The following is a 19,922-nucleotide window of genomic DNA, read 5'->3' on the forward strand; positions in this document are numbered from 1 at the left end:
TATACAAAAAGACTGTCTGTGAAAAAGTCAGTCAAGGGCTGGGTGTGGTGGCTCCTGCCTATAATCCTAGCACTTTGGGAGCCCAAGGCAAGAGGACTGTTTGAACCCAGGAGTTTGAGGCTGCAGTGAGCTATGATCGCACCATGGCACTCCAGCCTGGGCAACAGTGTGAGACCCTGTCAAAAAGGAAAGAAGAAAGAAAGAAAGAGGGAGAGAAACAGGAAAGAGAAAGAGAAAGAAAGAAAGTGAGAGAGAGAGAGAGAGACAAAGAAAGAGAGAGAGAGAGAAAGAAAGAAAAAGAGAGAAAAAAGGAAGAGACAAGAAAAAGTCAGGCAATATTTATTTACTGATTTTTAATTTTCTTAGGGACAGGGTCTTACTCTATCGCCCACGCCAGAGTGCAGTGGCACGATCATAACTCATTATAACCTTGAACTCCCAGCCTGGCTAATTTTTTTTTTAATTTTTTGTAGAAATGAGGGTCCCACTATGTTGCCCAGGCTGATCTTGAACTCCTAGCCCCTCAAAGGATCCTCCTGCCTTAGCCTCCCAAAGCACCTGAATTACAGGTGTGACGCACTGTGATTTTGAGTTGTGGAAAAGAGTCAATGAGATCATTTACGTAAAGGGTTTTCAGCATGGTACCTGGTGCACAGTAGCAGTGAATACACAGCAGCCATTTATTATATATATTTTATACTGGAGATTAGTTTGCCTGGTCCCAAAAACTCAGGCCACAGAACCGCATGTAAAATCTAATCCCATTTATGGGCAATAAGACACATGCACCTCAGTGTGTATACACATATACATGCAACGATTACAGCAGTTAGCATTTGTTGTACTTTTATCCATATCTTCTCATTTAACATGAGTTTTTTCTGCTTATTTTGGAAAAAACTTCAACAACTTGCCGAAGTTCAATTCTCAACACATCAAACCTGTTCTCTGAACCAGAATGCTAATAGCGATCATAGATGATGTTTTTATTTTCTTCCTTAAGCTTTGTATTGTTTGAATTGTTTCAAACAAGATATATCATTTTTGCAGAATTAATAAGTCTTTTAAAACAAGTCAGCTCACCATCTAATTTTTTTAATCAAAATAGAATTCACATATACAATTTACCACTTAAGATGTAAGTTCATAGTGAGCTATGATTGCACCACTGCACTTCAGCCTAGGAGAAACCCCATCTTTAAAAAAAAAAAAAAATGAGATGCAGGCTGGCTCAGACCTATAATCCCAACATCTTGGGAGGCCGAGGCAAGCAGATTGCTTGAGCTCCAGAGTTCAAGACCAACCTGGGCAACATGGTAAAACCCATCTCTACAAAAAATACAAAAAATTAGCCAGGCATGGTGGCTCATGCCTGTGGTCCCAGCTACTCAGGAGGCTGAGGTGGGAGGATCGCTTGAGCCTAGGAGGTAGAGGTTACAATGAGCCATGATCGTGCCACTGCACTTCAGCCTGGGTGCCAGAGCAAGACTCTGTCTCAAGAGAAAAAAATTTTTTAAATCTAAAATTTAAAAAAAGAGATGTAAGTTCAGTGGGTTTTAGGGTATTCACCAGGTTGTGCAACCATCACAACTATCTAATTCCAGAACACTTCCATTACCCACAAAATAAACCCTGCACCCCAGAAACCCTAACCCTGTTCTTTCTGTCTCTACAGATTTATCTATTCAAGACAATTCATGTAAATGGCATTATACACTATGTGGCTTTTTTCACTGATCATAATGTTTTCAGGTTCATCTGAGTTGTAGCATGTATCAGTGCTTCATTTCTTTTTATGGCTGAAAAACAGTCCATTATTGGTCTCATAGACTGTACTTAAGAACTTGGGTTGTTTCTACCTTTTGACTATATGAATAATGCCACTATGAACATCTATGGACAGGTTTTTGTGTGATCCGGTCTTTAACCCTCTTTAGTATATACCTAGGTTTGGAATTGCTGGGTCATATGGTAACTCAAAGTTTAACTTTTTGAGGAACTGCCAAGTCCACCCTCTGATTTTGAACTAAATGCCAAACCCCCAGTGGGAATCACAGAGAATCTTAAATATGTCTGTCTAGGTTCAGGAATGTTAGCCTAAAAGAATGCCTAAGTGAACAGAACAAACTAAGCTGCTGATTGTCCAGCAACTCCTCAGTAACTTTACCTTTGCTCGCTCCCACAACACACACGCGTGCACACACACACACAAAATCTGATTTACACAAAAATTTGCTCAGTCAATCCTGTTTTCTCTGCCAGGAGCATCCACCCTGATCCCGGGTATTCTTCTTCCACAATAAGCAGCCCATAGGACTCTACTGAAAAACCAGGAAGTCACATGTATGCCAAAGCTGTTGAGAGGTCGTGCCTCAGAAGACACACAGCGGGAACCACGTGGGCTCTGATCAAAGCAAGAATGTCATCCCACAATTGCTCCAGTATTGCTTCACAGAGATTACAAATAAAACACGATGCTTTTTGAGTCATCATGGTTCACGCAGAGGGTAGGTTTCAACATCAGCCTCTGGGGAGCCACGTTCCCAGAGTGGCCGTCCCAGATGAGAAGGCCACTAAGACACGACTCACAGAGCCATGGACGTTCCCTCCACCTGGGAGACAGAGCAGGATGGAGAAGGTTGGGAGGCCTCCCTCCCTAGGATACTCCCCGGCCAGCTCCTCAGGGACTACTTGAAGAATATAACCTCCAAAAGACCAATTTCTGAAAAGGGACTCAAAGCCTGAAGGGAGGCAGCCTCCTTTCATTCCTAGGAGAGGGCAGCTCTGGAGCAGACAGGCTCATTTGGTTGTCATATTCACTCCTGCACAGAAAACCTAGGCCAAGCAACTTGTCCATCTCATCTCATCTGTTACTCAGTGGTCCCCATGGTCTGCCCACCACCTGCACCTGGATGCTGGCTTCACTTAATCACCAGACAAAAGCCAGGCTGGCCCTGGAGTCCATCCACCTGCCCAGCCCATCACTTCTGGGCTGGGTAGTCCTGAGCAAGGCCCCACCCTGGCTGGGGCCCAGTGCCCTACTTGGCGACACACTGGACTCCTTGGAGAACTCCTCTCTAGGTGCTGGGGTGAGGGAGGTGGGCTCTGAGGTCCCGGGGCTCTCTGGCAGGTGTATGCACGCACACTGGAACCAGATACTGGCTTTTGAACCCAAGTGCAGAGTCCGGAAACCTGGAAGTCCCATCCCAAACTATGTCTGACCCTCTGCCTACGCCTGTCCTCCTACAGAAGCATCAGCTCCCAAGAGACCTTACCCCTCCCCACCTTAAATTCCAGGGTCAAAAAGACTCTCATTGTAGAGAAAGGCAGGGTGTGCTGATCAGGTGGTGGTGGAAGGAGAGCCCCAATATTGTCCACTGATTCCGTTCCAGGTCGACTGCACGCGTCCCATCAGTTAGTTTACCCACCGCTGGTCCTTGTCCCTGCAGCACCCAGGGCTTCGGGAGGGGAGAAGCAGACCTCCTAGTGCACCCCCCGAGCCTGTGGGCACTGGTGTAACTCCAGTCCCTTTCCTCTTAGAGACAGATTTCTCCCAGTCCTCTCACACCTGCTTCTGTACGGACGGGCAGCTTCTACCCAGCGAACCCTCGGAGGGTCCTCGCAGGATCCGGGTTACACCTGCCCCATGTTCCCTCTTCTCCGGTTGGCCCTTTCCTGCCTAAGCCCATCTTCCTTAGGAAAACTTAGCAGGGATTTAGGGGCCAAACGAGTGCTCCTGTCCTCGGCCGGGAGCAAATTTCCCTGTTGTGTTTTCTGCAGGGCACAGAGAGGGACGGGCCTGAGCCGAGTATCCCTCTCCTCGCAGCTCCACAACCGCGCGCACCGACCTCCCCACGCCGGATGCGGCGTGCGCCCGGCCCCCGATCCGCGAGCCCCTCTTCCCGGTCCTCGGTCCTCGTCCTGCCGGGGCGCCCGGGGTGTGGAGAGCCCGCCCTGCCGCGCGACCTCACCTGCCGGTGGCGCCCGCGCGCTCCCGCTCCGGCTTCGGCTCCGGCCGCTCTTCTCGCTCCCGCTCCCGCTCCCGCGCCCGCTTCGTTTGTCGTCTTCCAGAGCTGCCGGCCCGAGGCGCTCGCAGGCGGGTGTGACTCAGCACTCGCGCCGGCCCCAGACCCCGCGGCAACGCCCCGGCCGGGCCCCGGAAACGGTCCTGGCACGCCGGGGCTGGTCCCCGAACGCCCGCAGGACTGACCTTGACCCCGAGCGAACGGCCTCGAACTTTGAAACAAATCCTCCCAGGGCCAGATGTCGCCTCTCCGGTGCCTGCCAGCACCCGCGCCCCAGCCCTGCCCGAGCCACTCCGACTTGGCGCAGTGTCCTTTCAAAATATTTGAAAGCAAAAAGAAAGAAAGAAAGAAAGAAAAGAAAGTGAGGGAGGGAAGGAAGGAAGGAAAACAAGTGTCCCCCTGTCCCTCTGACTTTCTCGAAGACAACTTTAAAGCCACTGGGACCTTAGAGAGCAAGGCTACCCTCACACCTTGGGCACACTGCCAGCCTCCTTCCTTCAGACATACACGTGATAATTCTGCAAACCCTGTTGAGCTCTTACGTTTGCCAGGCACCGTGCAAGGTGTTGCGGGGATAACGTGGAGGCAAAAACAGACAAGGTTCCTGCTTTCGGGGAGGCCACGGTCTGGGAAAAGACAGATGTTAAACACACCACCAAAACACAGTTATATAGACAAAACAAAAACCATGTATCAGCAACTGCAGTAAGAGACATCGGGCATGGCCAGGCACGGTGGCTCATGCCTATAGTCCCAGCATTTTGGGAGGCTAAGGCATGAGGATCACTTGAGTCCAGGAGTTGGAGACCAGCCTGGGCAACAAAGTGAGACCTACAAAAATTAGCTGGGCATGATGGCGCACACCTGTAGTCACAGGTTCTCAGGAACCTGAAGTGGGAGGATTGCTTGAGCCCAGGAATTTGAGGCTGCAGTGAGCCATGATCACACCACTGCACTCCAGCCTGGGTAACAGCGAGATTCTGTCTCAGTAATAATAAATGAAATGAAAATAAAAAATAAAAAAAGACTGGGGGCAAAGGAAAGGTGCAAATACCTCTCTCCAAAGATGAGAGTTGGATTTAGGTAAAGAGGAAAGAAGTGTCGTCTGAATGTGCAAAGACCCACAGGCAGGACAATGCCAATACACTGGAAGGCAGTGTATTGCCATCTCAAATCAGGTCAAGCTAACTCAGCGAAAGATAAGCCATCTCCATCTACTTACTGCAAATATTAGCACCTACCTTAAGAGTTGTGGATAAGGGCCAGGCACGGTGGCTCACGCCTGTAATCCCAGCACTTTGCAAGGCCAAGGCAGGTGGAACGCCTGAGGTCAGGAGTTTGATACCAGCCTGGCCAACATGGTGAAACCCTGTCTCTACAAAAACATTAGGCTAGCATGGTGGTACGTGCCTGTAGCCCCAGGTACTCAGGAGACTGAGGCAGGAGAATCACTTGAACCTGGGAGGCAGAGGTTGCAGTGAGCCGAGGTCATGCCATGCACTCCAGCCAGCCTGGGCAACAAAAGCAAAACACCGTCTCAGAAAAAAAAAAAAAAAAAAGATGTGGAAAAGACTCAATGTAGATCATTTATATAAACTGTTTTAGTATGGTGCCTGGCACACAGTAGCGATGAATACACAGCAACCATTTATTATAGATATTTTATATTGCAGATTAGTTTGCCCAAGCAACCAGAATGATTTATTTCTGATGAAAAATCTTACTCATAGTCTCGAAAAACAATAAGCTAATATTTGCTGATCAGGAACTAAGTTCTTTGAATGCCTTCTCAAATTGTTTTGTTTGTTTTTTTTCCATAGAAGTCCTACAAGGTGAGTTTTATTAATCCCCATTTTGCAAATGAGGAAATTTAGGCTCCCATAGGCTAAATAATTTAGGCAAGGTCCCTCAGCTAGTAAATCAGGGGGGTGGGCCTACAATGGAGGTCTGAACTATGACCCCTTTTTTGGGGATGTGGGGAAAGAATCTCACTCTGTTGCCCAGGCTGGAGAGCAGTGGCACAATCTCGGCTCACTGCAACCTCCACCTTCCAGGCTCAAGCGAGTCTCATGCCTCAGCCTCCCAAGCAACTGGAATTACAGGCACCTGCCACCACGCCTGGCTATAGTAGAGACAGGGTTTCACCATGTTGGCCAGGCTGGTCTCAAACTCCTGGCCTCAAGTGATCTGCCCACCTCGGCCTCCTAAAGTGCTGGGATTATAGGTGTGAGCCATATGCCTGGCCTGAACCATGACCTTAAAGCCAAGAAATCCCTCAGCGGGCATCATCCCTAAGGAGCAGGGGGCACTGCTCAGGAAAAGCAGAATCTCAGCTGTGGGAAATTTACTGGGCATGTACCCAGTAACATGTGACACAAAGAGGCTACAGCCTGCCCAGTGCAGGGAATTGGCCCTGGGGCTTGGGGAGGTCATGGAAGGCTTTGTGTAGGAGCTAGGTGTGCAAGGATGAAGGGGATTCCAGCTGGCAGGATGCAAGGAGGGGACTCCAGAAAGAGCAGGATAAAGGTAAAGCTGGAAGTGAGAAGAGAGATGCAAGGTGGTCCAACACTGGGCTGGGGCATGTCAGGGCTACTGTGGCCCATCCCTAAGGACCTGTCCCAAGGCGTGAAAATATTTCTTTTCCACCTCCCTCCCCCGCCCACCCCCTCATTCCCACTCCCCCCTCCCCCCCACCCATAAGACCTACTACAAAGTAACCAACCATGAAAATCAAGGAGTTTTTCTATCACTCAATACTTTCTTGGTAACCATAAGACAACTCCAACGAAAAGACAACGCCATACAGGGTCTCATGCAACCCTTCCAGGCAGCTCACCACACACCACTCCTCTGGTCCCACCCAGCAGTGCCCATAGCTTTGGAACTGATAATCAAAGCTTGCTGCCTAACAAAGGGCTTTTGTCTCTCAATTTCCAAGTGCCAGAGGTAGCAGGAAAGTGTGGTGGTTAGGATGCTGAAACAGTGGCGAGTCCATTCCATGGAACTTTCATGGTTAGTGGGGACAGCAGGCAGATTGTCTAACATGACAGAATCTAAGAGGCTGTCTGCTGTAATGAGCTCAGCCAGGCCTGAGGGCACTTCCTTCCAGAAAACAGGTGGCTTTTCTGCTGGCTTCCAGGGCTGGGGGAGCTCCAAGGTACTGGGGTCACCTCAGGAGCCCAAAGAAACAGAGGCAGTATCCCCACTTAAAGAACAGGCAACTCTTAGATCTGAAGAGTCCGGTAAATGTTCTCCTTTTCCATATGTATTTCCAGCTAAATTTGTAAGCTTCAAAGAAGAGAGGAATATCCTCGTTTCTTCTTCTCCCCCCCAACACATGGTTTGGTATAGAGCTCCCAGATATCAGTGAAGGTAAGTTCTGCTGCTATGACCAACAGACTCCAAATGTAATGGCTCAAATACAACAGAAGTGTGTTTCTCGCTAGGGCGTCAGTTCCAGGCCAGTGGACTGGTTAATGAGGCTGTCTTCCTCCACGTAGGCATCCAGGGACCAGGCTAATAGGACATGGCAAGTGGGTGCCACGCATGGTCCCAAATTAGATTTTTTTCTTTTTTAGAGACAGGGTCTCCCTGTCACCCTGGCTGGAGCGCAGTGGCATGATCATAGCTCACTGCAGCCTCAAACTCCCATGTTCAAGCCATCCTCCCGCCTCAGCCTCCCAAGTAGCTGGAACCACAGGTGTGCACCACCATACCTGGCTAATTTTTTATATTTTTTTTGAAGAGACAAGGTCTTGCTATGTTGCCTAGGCTGGTCTCAAACTCCTGGGTTCAAGCCTCCCAAAGTGCTGGGATTACATGCGTGAGACACAGCACCTGGTCTCAAATTAGGGAGCTCGTCAGTTCTACCTCCTGTGTTGTCACTTGATCTCCCCAAGCCCACCAGTCCTGCCTCAGCCATCTTCTCTCTCACCAAGGTCATTGTAGCTGGTCCCTGGGCCTGCCTTGCACTTTTCCAGTTTTCTCTCCACTTAGCACTCGTAAAACAAGCAAGTTGTGCCACACCTTCCTTGTCCCAGCTTCTGCCCCTCTCAGCCTGGAACACTCTCCCTGTTTCCAGTCCACTTAGTAAACTGAACTCTCTTTTCATGGTTGAGAGTCTGAATCACCTTAATGAAGCCTTACCTGACCCACCCCTGCTGGGCCCCCAGACATATTCTTCCCTGGACAGAGCTTCCCTGCTCATTGCACTAACAGGCTGACACATCAGCCTCCCCAGAGGAGGCTGTGGGTGCCTTGGTACCTGTATTGGTCGGTTTTCATGCTGCTGATAAAGACATACCTGAGACCGGGAGGAAAAAGAGGCTTAATGGGCTTACAGTTCCACATGGCTGCGGAGGCCTCCCAATCATGGTGGAAGGCAAGGATGAGCAAGTCACGTCTTACATAAATGGCAGCAAGGAAAGAGAGAGAGCGCTTGTGCAGGGAAGCTCCTGCTTTTAAAACCATCACATCTGTGAGACATACTATCACAAGAGCAGCACAGGGAAAACCCAGCCCCACGATTCAATTACCTCCCACTGGGTTCCTCCCACGATGTGGGAATTCTGGGAGTTACAATCCACAGTGAGATTTGGGTGAGGAGACAGCCAAACCATACCAGTGCCCACATGTGCTAGAATAAATCCCCTGCTTCTCAGATCTAGGGCTCTGCTACCTTTAACTTACTGTAGAACTTCTCTTAAACTAGCCATGCCCTCTGGACCCATTCCTCATCTATAAAGGGAAAAACAACCATCCCAGGAGTGGTCTGTGATTGCCCTGTGTTTTAGGAAAAACTCTGCTCAAATTGTTCTTCCTCTACTCTTAGACTATCACAATCATCAACACAGAAGACTTCAGTGCCTAAATGTGTATGGGGTTTCCCCACCAACAAGCAGTGAACACCAGCTGGGTGTCCTTTAACTCAGTTCCAACACTATCTACCCAGAGACATTGTCAAATCCCACAGGTTGAGAATTCAGTCTCCAAGACTGCCCCCCTCAACCACACCAGGCACAAGTCTGGGTCTCCAGAACTTCTGACCAACTGGTTTCAAGTTGAGGTTCCCACAGCCTCCTCTTTGGGTTTAATTTGCTTGAGTGGATCACAGAACTCAGACACCCCTTACTTATGGTTACCAGTTTATTATAAAGGATATCGCAAAGGGCACAGATGAAGAGACGCACATAAGGCAAGGTACAAGGGAAGGGGAAGTGGTGCGGAGCTTCCATACCCTCCCTGGGCACCCCACACTCCAGGAATCACCAAGTGTTCAGCTATCTGGAAGCTCTCTGAACCTTGTCCTCACGACATCAGCATTCCTTCCCCCAAGACTGGGACCCTCTCATGGGAAGGTCTTTAGGACCCACCGTAAACAGGTGGGCGAACATTAGTGAAGGGACGGCCAGAGGTCAGAGGCCTGCCCCTGAGCCCTAACATAGCCAATATTCTAGCCAACTGCGAGAACAAGGGCTATGGGAGTTACGAGTCAGGAACCCTGGATGGAAACCAATATATATCGTATCACCACACCCAGCATTGGCACTCAGCACACAGGTGTTAGAAGCAAAGGACTCCTAGGCATGCTCCCTGCGTGGGCTCTGCCCCCAGCCGCCCCTCACAGGGCTTTCAGCCTGCCAGTGGAGATCATTCTTGAGGGCCTGCACATGCAGGGTCCTGGGCACACTGCACATTCCTGACTCAGAGTTGGACTCGGCTCCTGGGGGTTGCCCTGGCCTCATTCACCCTTGAACTCCCCAGCTCCCACCCACCCCAGGCATTACTTAAGCACCTGCTGCCAGGCCAAGACCACCACCTTCTAGGACCTGCAAGCCCCATCCAGCTCTGACTGACACATGACCAGCTATGAGAGCCAGCCTGGCAGGAGAGTATCCCATGAGCACCAACCCTGCTAAGAAAATAGCACAGAAAGCGTACATTTCTGGGCCAGGCACAGTGGCTCACACCTGTAATCCCAGCACTTTGGGAAGCTGAGGCAGGAGGATTGCTTGAAACCAGGAGGCTGAGACCAGCATGGGCAACAAAGCAATAACCCATTTCTACAAAAAGATCAAAAAGTAGCCAGGTCTGGTGGTGTGCGACTGTAGTCCCAGTTACTCAGGAGGCTGAGGCTGCAGTGAGCTATGACTGCACCACTGCACTCCAGGCTGGTGAGAGAGCAAGACCACAGCCCTTAAAAAAAAAAAAAAAAGGAAAGAATGTGTTTCTTTGCCTGGCACTTGCCTATTCCCAATTCCACCCCTGAAAAAAAGAATTTGATATATAGAGGTTTATCAATAGATCACATTTATTCCTAAGCCCCAACCACACATCTTCTACCCCTCAAGATCCCTGAGACCCAGGCTGTGGGCTGGAAAACGAAGGCACAGTGTCAGAGGGTCCCTGAACACCCAAGAGTGCTGACCTTCAGGGACCCGCCTGCACTGCCCACAGGCCTGGCACAGCAAGAGGCACTCCTGTTTCCGTCCCTTCTGTCTCTGGTCTTCAGAGCAGGGTTTCTCCTGAGTCCTCTGTCAGCCTTGACTCTGACTGTGAGGCAGATGGGAGCCAAAGCCCCAGTGAAGCTCCAGGAGGCCGGTGGCCCTCAGGGGAACAGATGCAAAACCAGGCACAGGCCTGCCTTCCGGCCTGCATCTACCTATCAGGCCCAGAATGTCTGTGCAGTTGGAGTGGGCTCCCCAGAAGGAAAAACAAGCTTAGTCTAGTGCTAGGGGACAGAGAACTGGGGGCTCAAGAAAGCACCCCAAAACAGGCTGCCAGATTAAGGACCCAGGGGGCTGAAGAGAAGTTTGCCCCAGGGCCCAGAGCCAGGACTGCAGGCAGTGGCTGGAGATGAGAGGCTGCCCGGGCCCCTTCAGGAGCTGGGCCCTGGATTCTGGGGCCACAATTACCTCAACATCACTTCCTACAGCAGAAAAAGGTCACTCTTCTTTCCAGAGGAGGCGACAGAGCCTCAGAGCTTGCTCCGTGGGGCCTCTGCCAGGGGCCGCTGCAGCCGCCATACCACCCTGACTGGCTCAGCGGCGCGGTCCAGCTCACGGAGGCCACCCAGGTCGTGGGTCTGGCTGTAGTGCTGCAGGGCGGGCTGGAGCACCGTGATGGGAATGCTGAAGTTCAGGTGGGGGTAGGTGGCCCCTGTGCTATTGTCCCGGGTGTTACTGGTGACTATGCCTGTTGAGGAGTCAAAGAGCAAAAGAGGATGTGAGCCATCTCCATCCAACCACCTCCATCCACCCTGGAGCCCCCAGGGCCTGCTAGGGCTGGAAACCACCCCCCACGGTGACAGACGCTGAGCTTCTAGACGTGAACACCTGCTGCCCACACCCCTTCCTGGCTTTACATTCTCCCTAACACTCTCAGTATCTAACACACTAGATAGTTCACTTATTTTGTTATCTTTCTCTCCACCTAGTGTCAGCTCCATGAGGGCAGGACTTTGGGGTTTTGGTCATTCAGTCAGTCTCCCAGTGCTTGCACCATGTTAAGCTCTCAACCAAGGGTTGTTGAATGAATGAATAAATCAATCAACCAGACCCACAGACATGTTTTGCTTGGCCTGCTTGGTGCATGGATGTGTGGTTGTTTTTTTTTTTTGAGATGGAATCTTGCTCTGTCACCCAGGCTGGAGTGCAGTGGCACCATCTTGGCTCACTAAAACCTCTGCCTCCCAGGTTTATGCAATTCTCCTGCCTCAGCCTCCCGAGTAGCTGGGATTACAGGCATCTGCCACCACGCCCAGCTAATTTTTTGTATTTTTAGTAGAGGCAGGTTTCACTGTGTTAGTAAGGATGGTCTCAAACTCCTGACCTTGTGATTCACTCACCTCAGCCTCCCAAAGTGCTGGGATTATAGGCATGAGCCATAGCAGCCGGCCGTGTGTGTAGTTTTTTAAAGATAATTTCTGCCTGAATAGTGAAGAATTCTATATACCCTTCGACCAGCTTTCCTTTATGTTCATATCTTATGTCACCAAAAAATATGTATCAAAACCAAAAAATTTACCTTGGCACATACTGTTAAGTGAAATACAGAACTCATTGGCATGGGTTGCTCTAGCGTTTCCACTAATGTCTGTTTTCAGTTCCAGCATCCAATCTAGGACTCCATATTGCATTTAGCTGTCACAGCTCCCAAATCTCCTCTAATCTGGGTTAGTTCCTCAGTCTTTCCTTATCTTTCATGGCCTTGACATTCTTAAGACTGCAGGTTATTTTAATTTATTTACAGTCTTTTTCTGTTGTTGTTTTGGAGCCAAGGTCTCACTATTGCCATGCTAGAGTGCAGTGGTGGGATCATAGCTCACTGCAACCTTGACCTCCTTGGCTTATGTGATCCTCCCATCTCAGCCTCCCTAAAATATTTTGTAGAGATGGGGCCTCACTATGGTTGTCCAGCTTGGTCTTGAATTCCCAGACTCAAGCAATCCTCCCACCCTCCAAAAGTGCTAGAATTACAAGTGGAAGCCACCATACCTCACCTTTTTTTTTTATAAATATACAATTTATATTTCTGAGATGAGGTCTTACTCTGTCACACAGCCTGGAATGCAATAGTGACCATAGTTCACTGCAGCCTTGAACTCCTGGGCTCAAGTGATCTTCCCACTTCAGCCTCCTGCATAGCCAGGACTTCAGGCACATACTACCATGTCCAGCTCGGGTCAGTGATTTTAGACAATAACCCTCAGCTGAGGTCTACCTAATGCTTTCTCACAACTGTTGGGTTGGTGCAAAAGTGATTGTGGTTTTTGTCATACTTTTGTTTTGCCATTACTTTTAATCATTTAAGGTCATGCATTATTGGGAAGAATACCGTAAAAGCCATGTGTCCTTCCCAGGACATCAGCTGTCTGATGTCTGTAGGGAGTACTTGTGATGTTAACCTTAATCACTTGGCTGAGGTGGTATCTGCCAGGCCTCTCCAAGACTTATATTTTCCTTTCTTTAATTTAAAAAATAATTTTTTAAAAATAAAAATAGAGACAGGGTCTCACTATGTTGCCCAGGCTAGTCCCGGTTCAAGTGATCCTCTTGCCTCAGCCTCCTGAAGTGTTGGGATTACTGCCATGAGCTACCACACCAGGCCTAGACTTACGGCTCTAAATATTACCTGTGGCTCTAATATTTCCTCTTTGTAAGTGCTAAATATTTAGAGGAGATATACAAAAGTTATGCAAATATAACTTTACTTAGGGTGGAACAAATAAGTAAACATATTGTAGACAGCAAAAGCAAGGTTTCTACAGGAGAAGGAGGAGACAAGCGAGAGTTAGACTGGACTGGAGTTGGGAGGTTTCTAGGTGAACTCCTATTTTTTCTTCTTTTTTTTTTTTGAGACAGAGTTTCACTCTTGTTACCCAGGCTGGAGTGCAATGGCGCGATCTCAGCTCACCGCAACCTCCGCCTCCTGGGTTTTCAGGCAGTTCTCCTGCCTCAGCCTCCTGAGTAGCTGGGATTACAGGCACATGCCACCATGCCCAGCTAATGTTTTGTATTTTTAGTAGAGACGGGGTTTCATCATGTTGACCAGGATGGTCTCGATCTCTTGACCTTGTGATCCACCCACCTCAGCCTCCCAAAGTGCTGGGATTACAGGCTTGAGCCACCGCGCCCGGCTATATTTTTTCTTCTTTTTGATAACAGACTGTTTTTTAAAAACCTGTCACCAAAATTTAAAAATTGATCGATTTAACGGCCACACATTTTTTTTTTTTTTTTTAAGATTTACGTGTCTTGTGAAATATCTGAATAGCAGTCAACATTAGGCCCAGCCTCCTTCATGGCCACAGTCTGCTGCAGCCGAGTCGAGTGCGCTCCAGTCTAGCACTGATCCCTCCCCTCCCTGTGGTCTTCTCTTATTCATTTGCTTTAACTTTCCAGCCTCTGATGGCTTTTGAGTCTGTGACCCTTGGACTAATCCAACTCCTGAATTTCACAGATCAAGCCAGATTAAGTGACTTACCTAAGGTCACACAGTGGATTAGTGGCAGAGAAGGGACCAGAAGCCAGATCTCTTTCCTCCCAGTTCAGCCTCTCTCCCTCGCTACCCTCAGGAGCAGAACAACCTGCAAACCTTGGCTAGCTCACTCATAATGCCCACCATTTTCCCAGACAGAGGGTGCATTGGGGCTGGCCACAAGCACTCATGGGGTGGGACTGAGGTTCTATCAAGTGGAAGGATGGGAGGGGGCCAAGGAGCTGGTTACCAAGGAGGTTCCCTGAGCGGTTGGAGAAGAGGGGTCCCCCACTGGAGCCACCATGCACAGCGCATGTGGTCTGCAGCATCACAGGCGTGCCATCCACCTGCACCACAGCCGACAGGATGCCTGATGTCACTGAGGGCCCACAAGCCTGGCCAAAGACGCCGAAGCCCACCACACTCACAGCTTCACCTGCCAAGGAGGGAAGGAGGGTGAAGCTGGGAACACCTGTGTTATAGCAGGACTCACACTCCCTAACCCCCATCCCTACCCTCTCCAAACGTCCCAAACCTCTCCACCCTTCGAGTTTCTGCTCAGATACTCCTGCCTCCAGATAGCATTCCCAGGCAGGTCCCCGACTGGAAGAGGCTGGGAACTCCAGAGCTCCTAGCGCTGTATCTGCACGATCACTTCTCCTGAGCAGCAGGCTGTTCCCCAGTCTCATTTCCTGGATAGATGGGGCAGTGACTTTTAGAAGTTCCTAACACCTAGCTACATGCTCAATAAATGTTTGTGGAATTCACATCCATCTCCTCCTGGGACTCCTAAGGAGCCTCTTGGTGAAAAGAAATGATGATGACAGCCATAAGGCAGCCATCTCCTTCCTTTTCCAAGTGCAGGACATGGGGTTAAGTGCTTTATAGGCAACGTCACACCCAGCACTCACAACACCCAGAAGTAGGATGTATTAGCCCCATGGCAAAGACATGGAAAATGAGGGAGAAAACAGTTAACTAGTCTGTCCAAGGACATGGAACTAGTAAGTGACAGAGGAAAGATACCCATCTAGAGCCTCTGGGCCCTTCATTGCCATATCATAACACTGCCTCCAAGGAGTGTGACATTGGTACTTAATGTGGCAGCATCACAAAGCCTTTTACCCAAATCATGCCCCAGGAGCCTTGAAAATGCCACATGCCTCTCTGACCACCCTGATGTGTTAAGAAACCCCAAAGGTCCAGCACCCTCACACTACATTGCCACAGGCACTCGGGGAAGGGGCGTGCTTTATCCTTCACAGGGTACTCCACATCCCCCACCAGCACAAGAAGGGAGGCCTTGGAGGACCTTGACCAATGCCACCCTGACTTCGTAAGTCAGCTGGGGTGGGGAGGGGGCTGGTCCGGGGGACTGGCCATTGTGAGAATGCCCAACAGATTCTACTTCCTGAGTCCCACCCTAGCCCAGAGGGGCCCTCCTTCAGGCTGTGCCCTTTGTCCTTTACCTTCATGGAAGTGCTCAGCGGGCACAGGGATGGGAACATCCTCCAGGTCTTCCTCCAGGCTCACAACTGCTATGTCATAAGGACATGTCTCCTGAGTGGCAAATACCACACGGCCCCAGACGGCCACACTCCTGGGAGTAAGGGAAACAAATGACAGGCTAGCTTTCTGACCCCTCAGTAGTTGGGAGAAATCAAGGAGGTGAGAGTGACAGTGAACGTCACGAACTTGGAGTCACAAGATCTGGGTATCAGCCCAGAAATCGACCAGCCAGGCAACTCTGGGCAAGTCACGTCACCATTCTGTGGTATCTCCAAAGGTGGCTGACAAACTGTGCTGCTTCTATAAAGCTTCCTGTACCTCACCCCGATAAGCAACACGGACAGTGAGCACTGTGGGTCAGGTTTGGTGTTAATGCTTTGTGGACATCACTTTATTTAGTCCTCTGACCCTATAAACTGGGCACTGGCATTCTCTCCATTTTAGGTGGTATAACTGAGGCCCAGAGACACTGAGTAACATTCCCAACGTCAGACAGTGGGAGGAGCCAGGGCGAACATAGCACTTTCCTTCACTGCCTTGTTGATACCCACAATCCCATCAGTTTGGTGGGGGTTTTACCCCCTTGGGTCCCTATTTACATAGATGCTAGCATTTCTGTAGCACACTGCGTGGCAGGCTCTGTTCCAAGACATTTGGCATCAACTCCCAGGGAGGCAGCTTAGACAGACTGACTTGCCCAAAATCAGACAGGGGCGTCCCACTACACTCTGTAGGGGTAGCTTCCAGCAGACCTGGTGGTCTCCTTAGGAGCAAGGGGAATGTGTGGGGAATGAGAGGAATCTGGGGGGCCACCACCATAGGGAAGCCTTCATCGGTCTTCCCTTTAAAGTCGTAGCTGTCCCACAGGCCACCAGTGGGGACACCTATGGCAAACTGGGCTGTGTTGCCCACACCGCGCTAAGCTTGGGGATTCAGGAGAGAGATTTGGAAATAACTGGTCTGCAAGGGTGGGTTGAACCACGTACAGCTGCCTGGGCCATCCCCCTACATTTTGATTAGGTAGAAACCCACATTCTGTTTTTCATTCTGAAGGGGAACTGGCTAAGCTCTAAAAGATGATTAAAATTAACAAATCTATCTCATTACCCCAGGAGGTAATGAGCCTGGGCCTCTGGGACCTTAACACTTTCAGAGAAGCTGCAAGGTTAGGGGATCTCTGTTCAAAGAGCCAGAGAACAGTGGGGTATAGGGTGCAGGTCTATGAGACAGAGAAGCTACCCAGAAGGAACTCAGACTTTGAAGCGGGCTCAAAGATGTCCAGTTCCGGATTCAGGGTGTCTCACAGTACCCAAACCCAGAGCTGCTTGGAGCTTGACATCTTGCCCTAGATACTCCCCCACAGGGATTCTGGGTATAAAGAATGAGGGGAAGGTTCCAGGTCTCTACCCACTACACGCCCAAAGCATCCGCGTGACAGAAAAAGGCTTGCCCCCAGACCTGAGACCTGGAAAGGCGGACGTGGGGTCTGCCTTGGCTTACTTGAGGGGCGTGGAGTGCACCAGGACCCTGGCTGCCTCCCGAGGGGACACGTGCCGGCAGGTCACTACAAGGCGGGGAGCCACAGCCACTCCAGAGCCCCATACGGAGCCGCACTCCACCAACACAGCCGCGGCTGCCCACGGGGGCCCGGGTTCTCGGAGGGGCAGGCCCCACGGGACGCCCACCTCTAGCGGCAGGTGGGCGGCCAGGGCAGCGGTGCTGGGGAACAGGCGGCCGAGCGCCGCGCGGACAGCACGGAGGAGCGGGGCAGCAGCGCAGAGCAGCGTGAGGCCCACCCATTCGCGAGACTTCCAGCAGAGCGGTGCCGCCACCAGAGCCACCAGCGTCCCCGCAGGCCGCGCGGTGAACACGCCGCCGCCCTCCGTGCCTGGCAGGCAGCGTGCGTCGGTGAGCAGCAGCGGGCCGGCCACGTTGCTGAGCACCCCGCGGCTCAGCGTGTTGAGAAAGATGTCGGGGCAGAAGGCCCCGAATGGGGAGCCGCAGACCAGCAACGGCGCGCCCTTGGACACGGCCCCGAGTGGCGCCACCGCCACTGCCGGCCCGCGCTCCTCCTCTGCCTCCTCCTGGCCTAGCCGCACGCCCAGCAGCGCGAACCAGCCCAGCAATCTCAGTTGATCCTCCTCCTCGTCCTCCGGCACTTCATCATCCGGCGCCACGCTCGCGAAGCGCCACTGTTCCGCTGTCTCGTCCCCGAAGAGGCGCGCGAAGTGGGCCCAGAAGGCCGGGCAGCTCAGCAGCAGCAGCAGCTCGGCGGGAAGCGGCGGCTGCTGGAGCCGCCTGCGGTACGAGGCAGGTGGGCTGGGCTCGAGGCCCGCGCACTGGGGCGTGCACAGCCCGGGCCTACCCCGCTCTACGCCGCCCAAGGGACCCGCGGCTGCTGGGGCCCACTGCACGTGCAGGCGCAGATCATCGCTGCAACTGTCGCCAGGCAGGAAGACGGCACCGGCCGCTGTCAGGACCTCCCTGCCAGCTCGCAGGAAGGGGGCGAAGATGCCCCCGTGGCACAGCACCAGGCCCGGGCTACGACTCAGGATCACCCCGCTGCAGCTCCACGGGCCCGCCTCAGGTTGTCCGGCCCGGGAGGCGCTCACCACGCAGCCCGCCTGTTCTGCTGCCCTCATGGCAGACCCCCACTGCCTCCCCATGGCCTCTAGACTGGATACTCTGGGGCTTCTCCGAGAAACAGCGAGCCGCCCAGCTACGACCCCGACCAGGTCGGCTGAACTGACCTAGTGCCACCCACAGCTGGACGCGAGAGGCGCAGGCTCCGACTCAGGTCTTCCGCATCGAGCTCGATTGGCTAAGCCCCAGCTGACCCAACCCGATTGGCTGGGCTTGTGCCGAGCCCTGATTGGCTGCCGATTCTGATCCTCCTTTCCCCGCCCTCGTAGGTTAGTCCAACCTGCGGGCCGTAGCTTCTGTCCCATACCCTCGGATGAGCCCCGGGGAGAGTAACGGCGTCGCGAGGAATTAGGGGAGAGGAGGGCGGGTCCCTTCAAGCCTGGTCTGTTGTTTGCTGGGCTGCGGGAAAGGGAATAGAAACGAGCACTGACGTAGCTAGATTTGCCCAGGCCACGACAGTACCTGTTAGCATCTGCCCAGGTCTAGGCGACCTTCAGCCTCTGACCCCTGGGATCATATGGACCAAGAAATCCCTGGCCAATTCAGTATTTTGGAAAATCTGAAAGTAAACCGTGTAGCAGTCCATTAAGGGGCATGAACTCTCAAGATTACTCCTAAGATATTTTGCTGCTAAAGCCTCAACACAAAGAAACTGAATTTGCTGTAAATTAAATTGGCCTTTAAGTCAACTATGATGAACAGCTGAAATCAAGAATTTTAATCATATCGCCCTATATTTTGCAGTGTGCACATTTTCACATAACATTTATAACCACCAGCCAGGATTTATCTAGGCCAGGGTCCAAATACTTCTGTAGCAGGCCAGAATGGAAACAGTTCCAGTCTGGAGGACCATACAATCAGTCTCAGATACCCAACTCTGCAGCTGTTGCATACAAAAGCTAAAGGAATGGCGGTGGCTGTGTTCCAATATAAAGTTACCTTGAAATTTGAATTTCATATAATTTTTTCGTGTCCAAAAATAGGATTCTTCAAATTTTTTTCAAACCATTTATTTATTTATTCCCCTCTGGTTCGTGTTCTCTGATGAAGTTGCATTTTCCAACCATTTAAATGTGTAAAAAGCTTTCTTAGCTCACAGGCCATACAAACACAGGTAGCAGGCCAGGTTTGACCCACAAGGCATAGTTTACCATCTCTAGTGTATACTAACGTAAAACACATCTACTTTTCCAAAGAAGTACCCTTTAGGACAGAAGAGGATGAATGACTATATCCAGGGGGAGGGGGAGCTTCATGATACCCTCAAATCAGTCACCACAAGCTAGACAGTTTACAAAGGTCTGCTTTATCGCTGTATTGATAAAATACACATTAATTTTTATTAAGGTTACTATAGTATACTACCAACATTAATGAAAAGATATTCAATTGCTACTTAAGTTCTCTAATCTTTTGCCTGAATTCTTTAAATAAAGTGAACACTGCTTGGTAAAATCCCAGCACAACATGGGATAACGCTCCCAGTACGCCCAGTGGCACAAACCGGCTAGAGAAAGGAAAACGACTATCCATGATAGTATGAGGCAGGACTAAAATTAGGCCATCTTCCAGAGTAGGCAGTCTTATTTTGGTTCTATGACACAGAAGATGGCTTGATCACAGCAAAATTTCTTTATCCCAACTTCCTAGCAATTAAAGAGTTTTTCTCTTGGTGAACCACAAGGGCTCACACTTGGAATCCCAGCACGTTGGGAGGCTGAGGTTGGAGGATTTCCTGAGCCCAGGAGTTTGAGACCAGCCTGG

The 19,922-nt window shown here is 50.8% G+C and overlaps 2 protein-coding genes across 5 annotated transcripts in view; both read right to left on the minus strand.

Moving 5' to 3' along the window:
* Positions 1-4,756, minus strand: part of AIFM2 (apoptosis inducing factor mitochondria associated 2) — a 37,234-nt gene extending 32,478 nt beyond the window's left edge. The window contains exon 1 of one of the 3 annotated variants that reach the window (XM_032256225.1): positions 3,972-4,756. The gene's annotated coding sequence lies outside the window, so the exon portion shown is untranslated. The remainder of the gene's footprint in view (positions 1-3,971) is intronic. The other 2 variants (XM_032256223.1, XM_032256224.1) reach the window with 2 other exon arrangements.
* Positions 4,757-10,311: 5,555 nt separating this feature from the next.
* Positions 10,312-18,578, minus strand: TYSND1 (trypsin domain containing 1). Of its 2 annotated transcripts, XM_032256228.1 has the most exons (5): positions 17,013-18,578; positions 15,473-15,603; positions 14,254-14,439; positions 14,010-14,112; positions 10,312-11,219 (listed from the first exon to the last, which is right to left on the minus strand). In XM_032256228.1, the coding sequence occupies exons 1-5, from the start codon at positions 18,176-18,178 to the stop codon at positions 11,204-11,206; spliced, it is 1,602 nt and encodes a 533-aa protein (XP_032112119.1). In that variant the 5' UTR covers positions 18,179-18,578; the 3' UTR covers positions 10,312-11,203. The 2 variants fall into 2 exon arrangements, with proteins under 2 accessions (XP_032112119.1, XP_032112118.1); XM_032256227.1 differs by lacking the exon at positions 14,010-14,112 and having other exon boundaries at positions 17,013-18,572.
* Between the last annotated feature and the right edge of the window lie 1,344 nt (positions 18,579-19,922).

Source organism: Sapajus apella, unplaced genomic scaffold (genome assembly GCF_009761245.1).
Source record: "Sapajus apella isolate SASKATOON/1434 unplaced genomic scaffold, GSC_monkey_1.0 scaffold94, whole genome shotgun sequence".
Lineage (NCBI taxonomy): Eukaryota > Metazoa > Chordata > Mammalia > Primates > Cebidae > Sapajus > Sapajus apella.

Excerpts from the sequence above, each read along its gene's own strand:
- TYSND1 (XM_032256227.1), bottom strand. The coding sequence starts at position 18,178 with ATGGGGAGGCAGTGGGGGTCTGCCATGAGGGCAGCAGAACAGGCGGGC. Across the intron at positions 15,604-17,012 it reads GTGCACTCCACGCCCCTCAA|GAGTGTGGCCGTCTGGGGCC; the intron begins GTAAGCCAAGGC and ends CCTTACTCCCAG. Across the intron at positions 14,440-15,472 it reads CGCTGAGCACTTCCATGAAG|GTGAAGCTGTGAGTGTGGTG; the intron begins GTAAAGGACAAA and ends CCTCCTTGGCAG.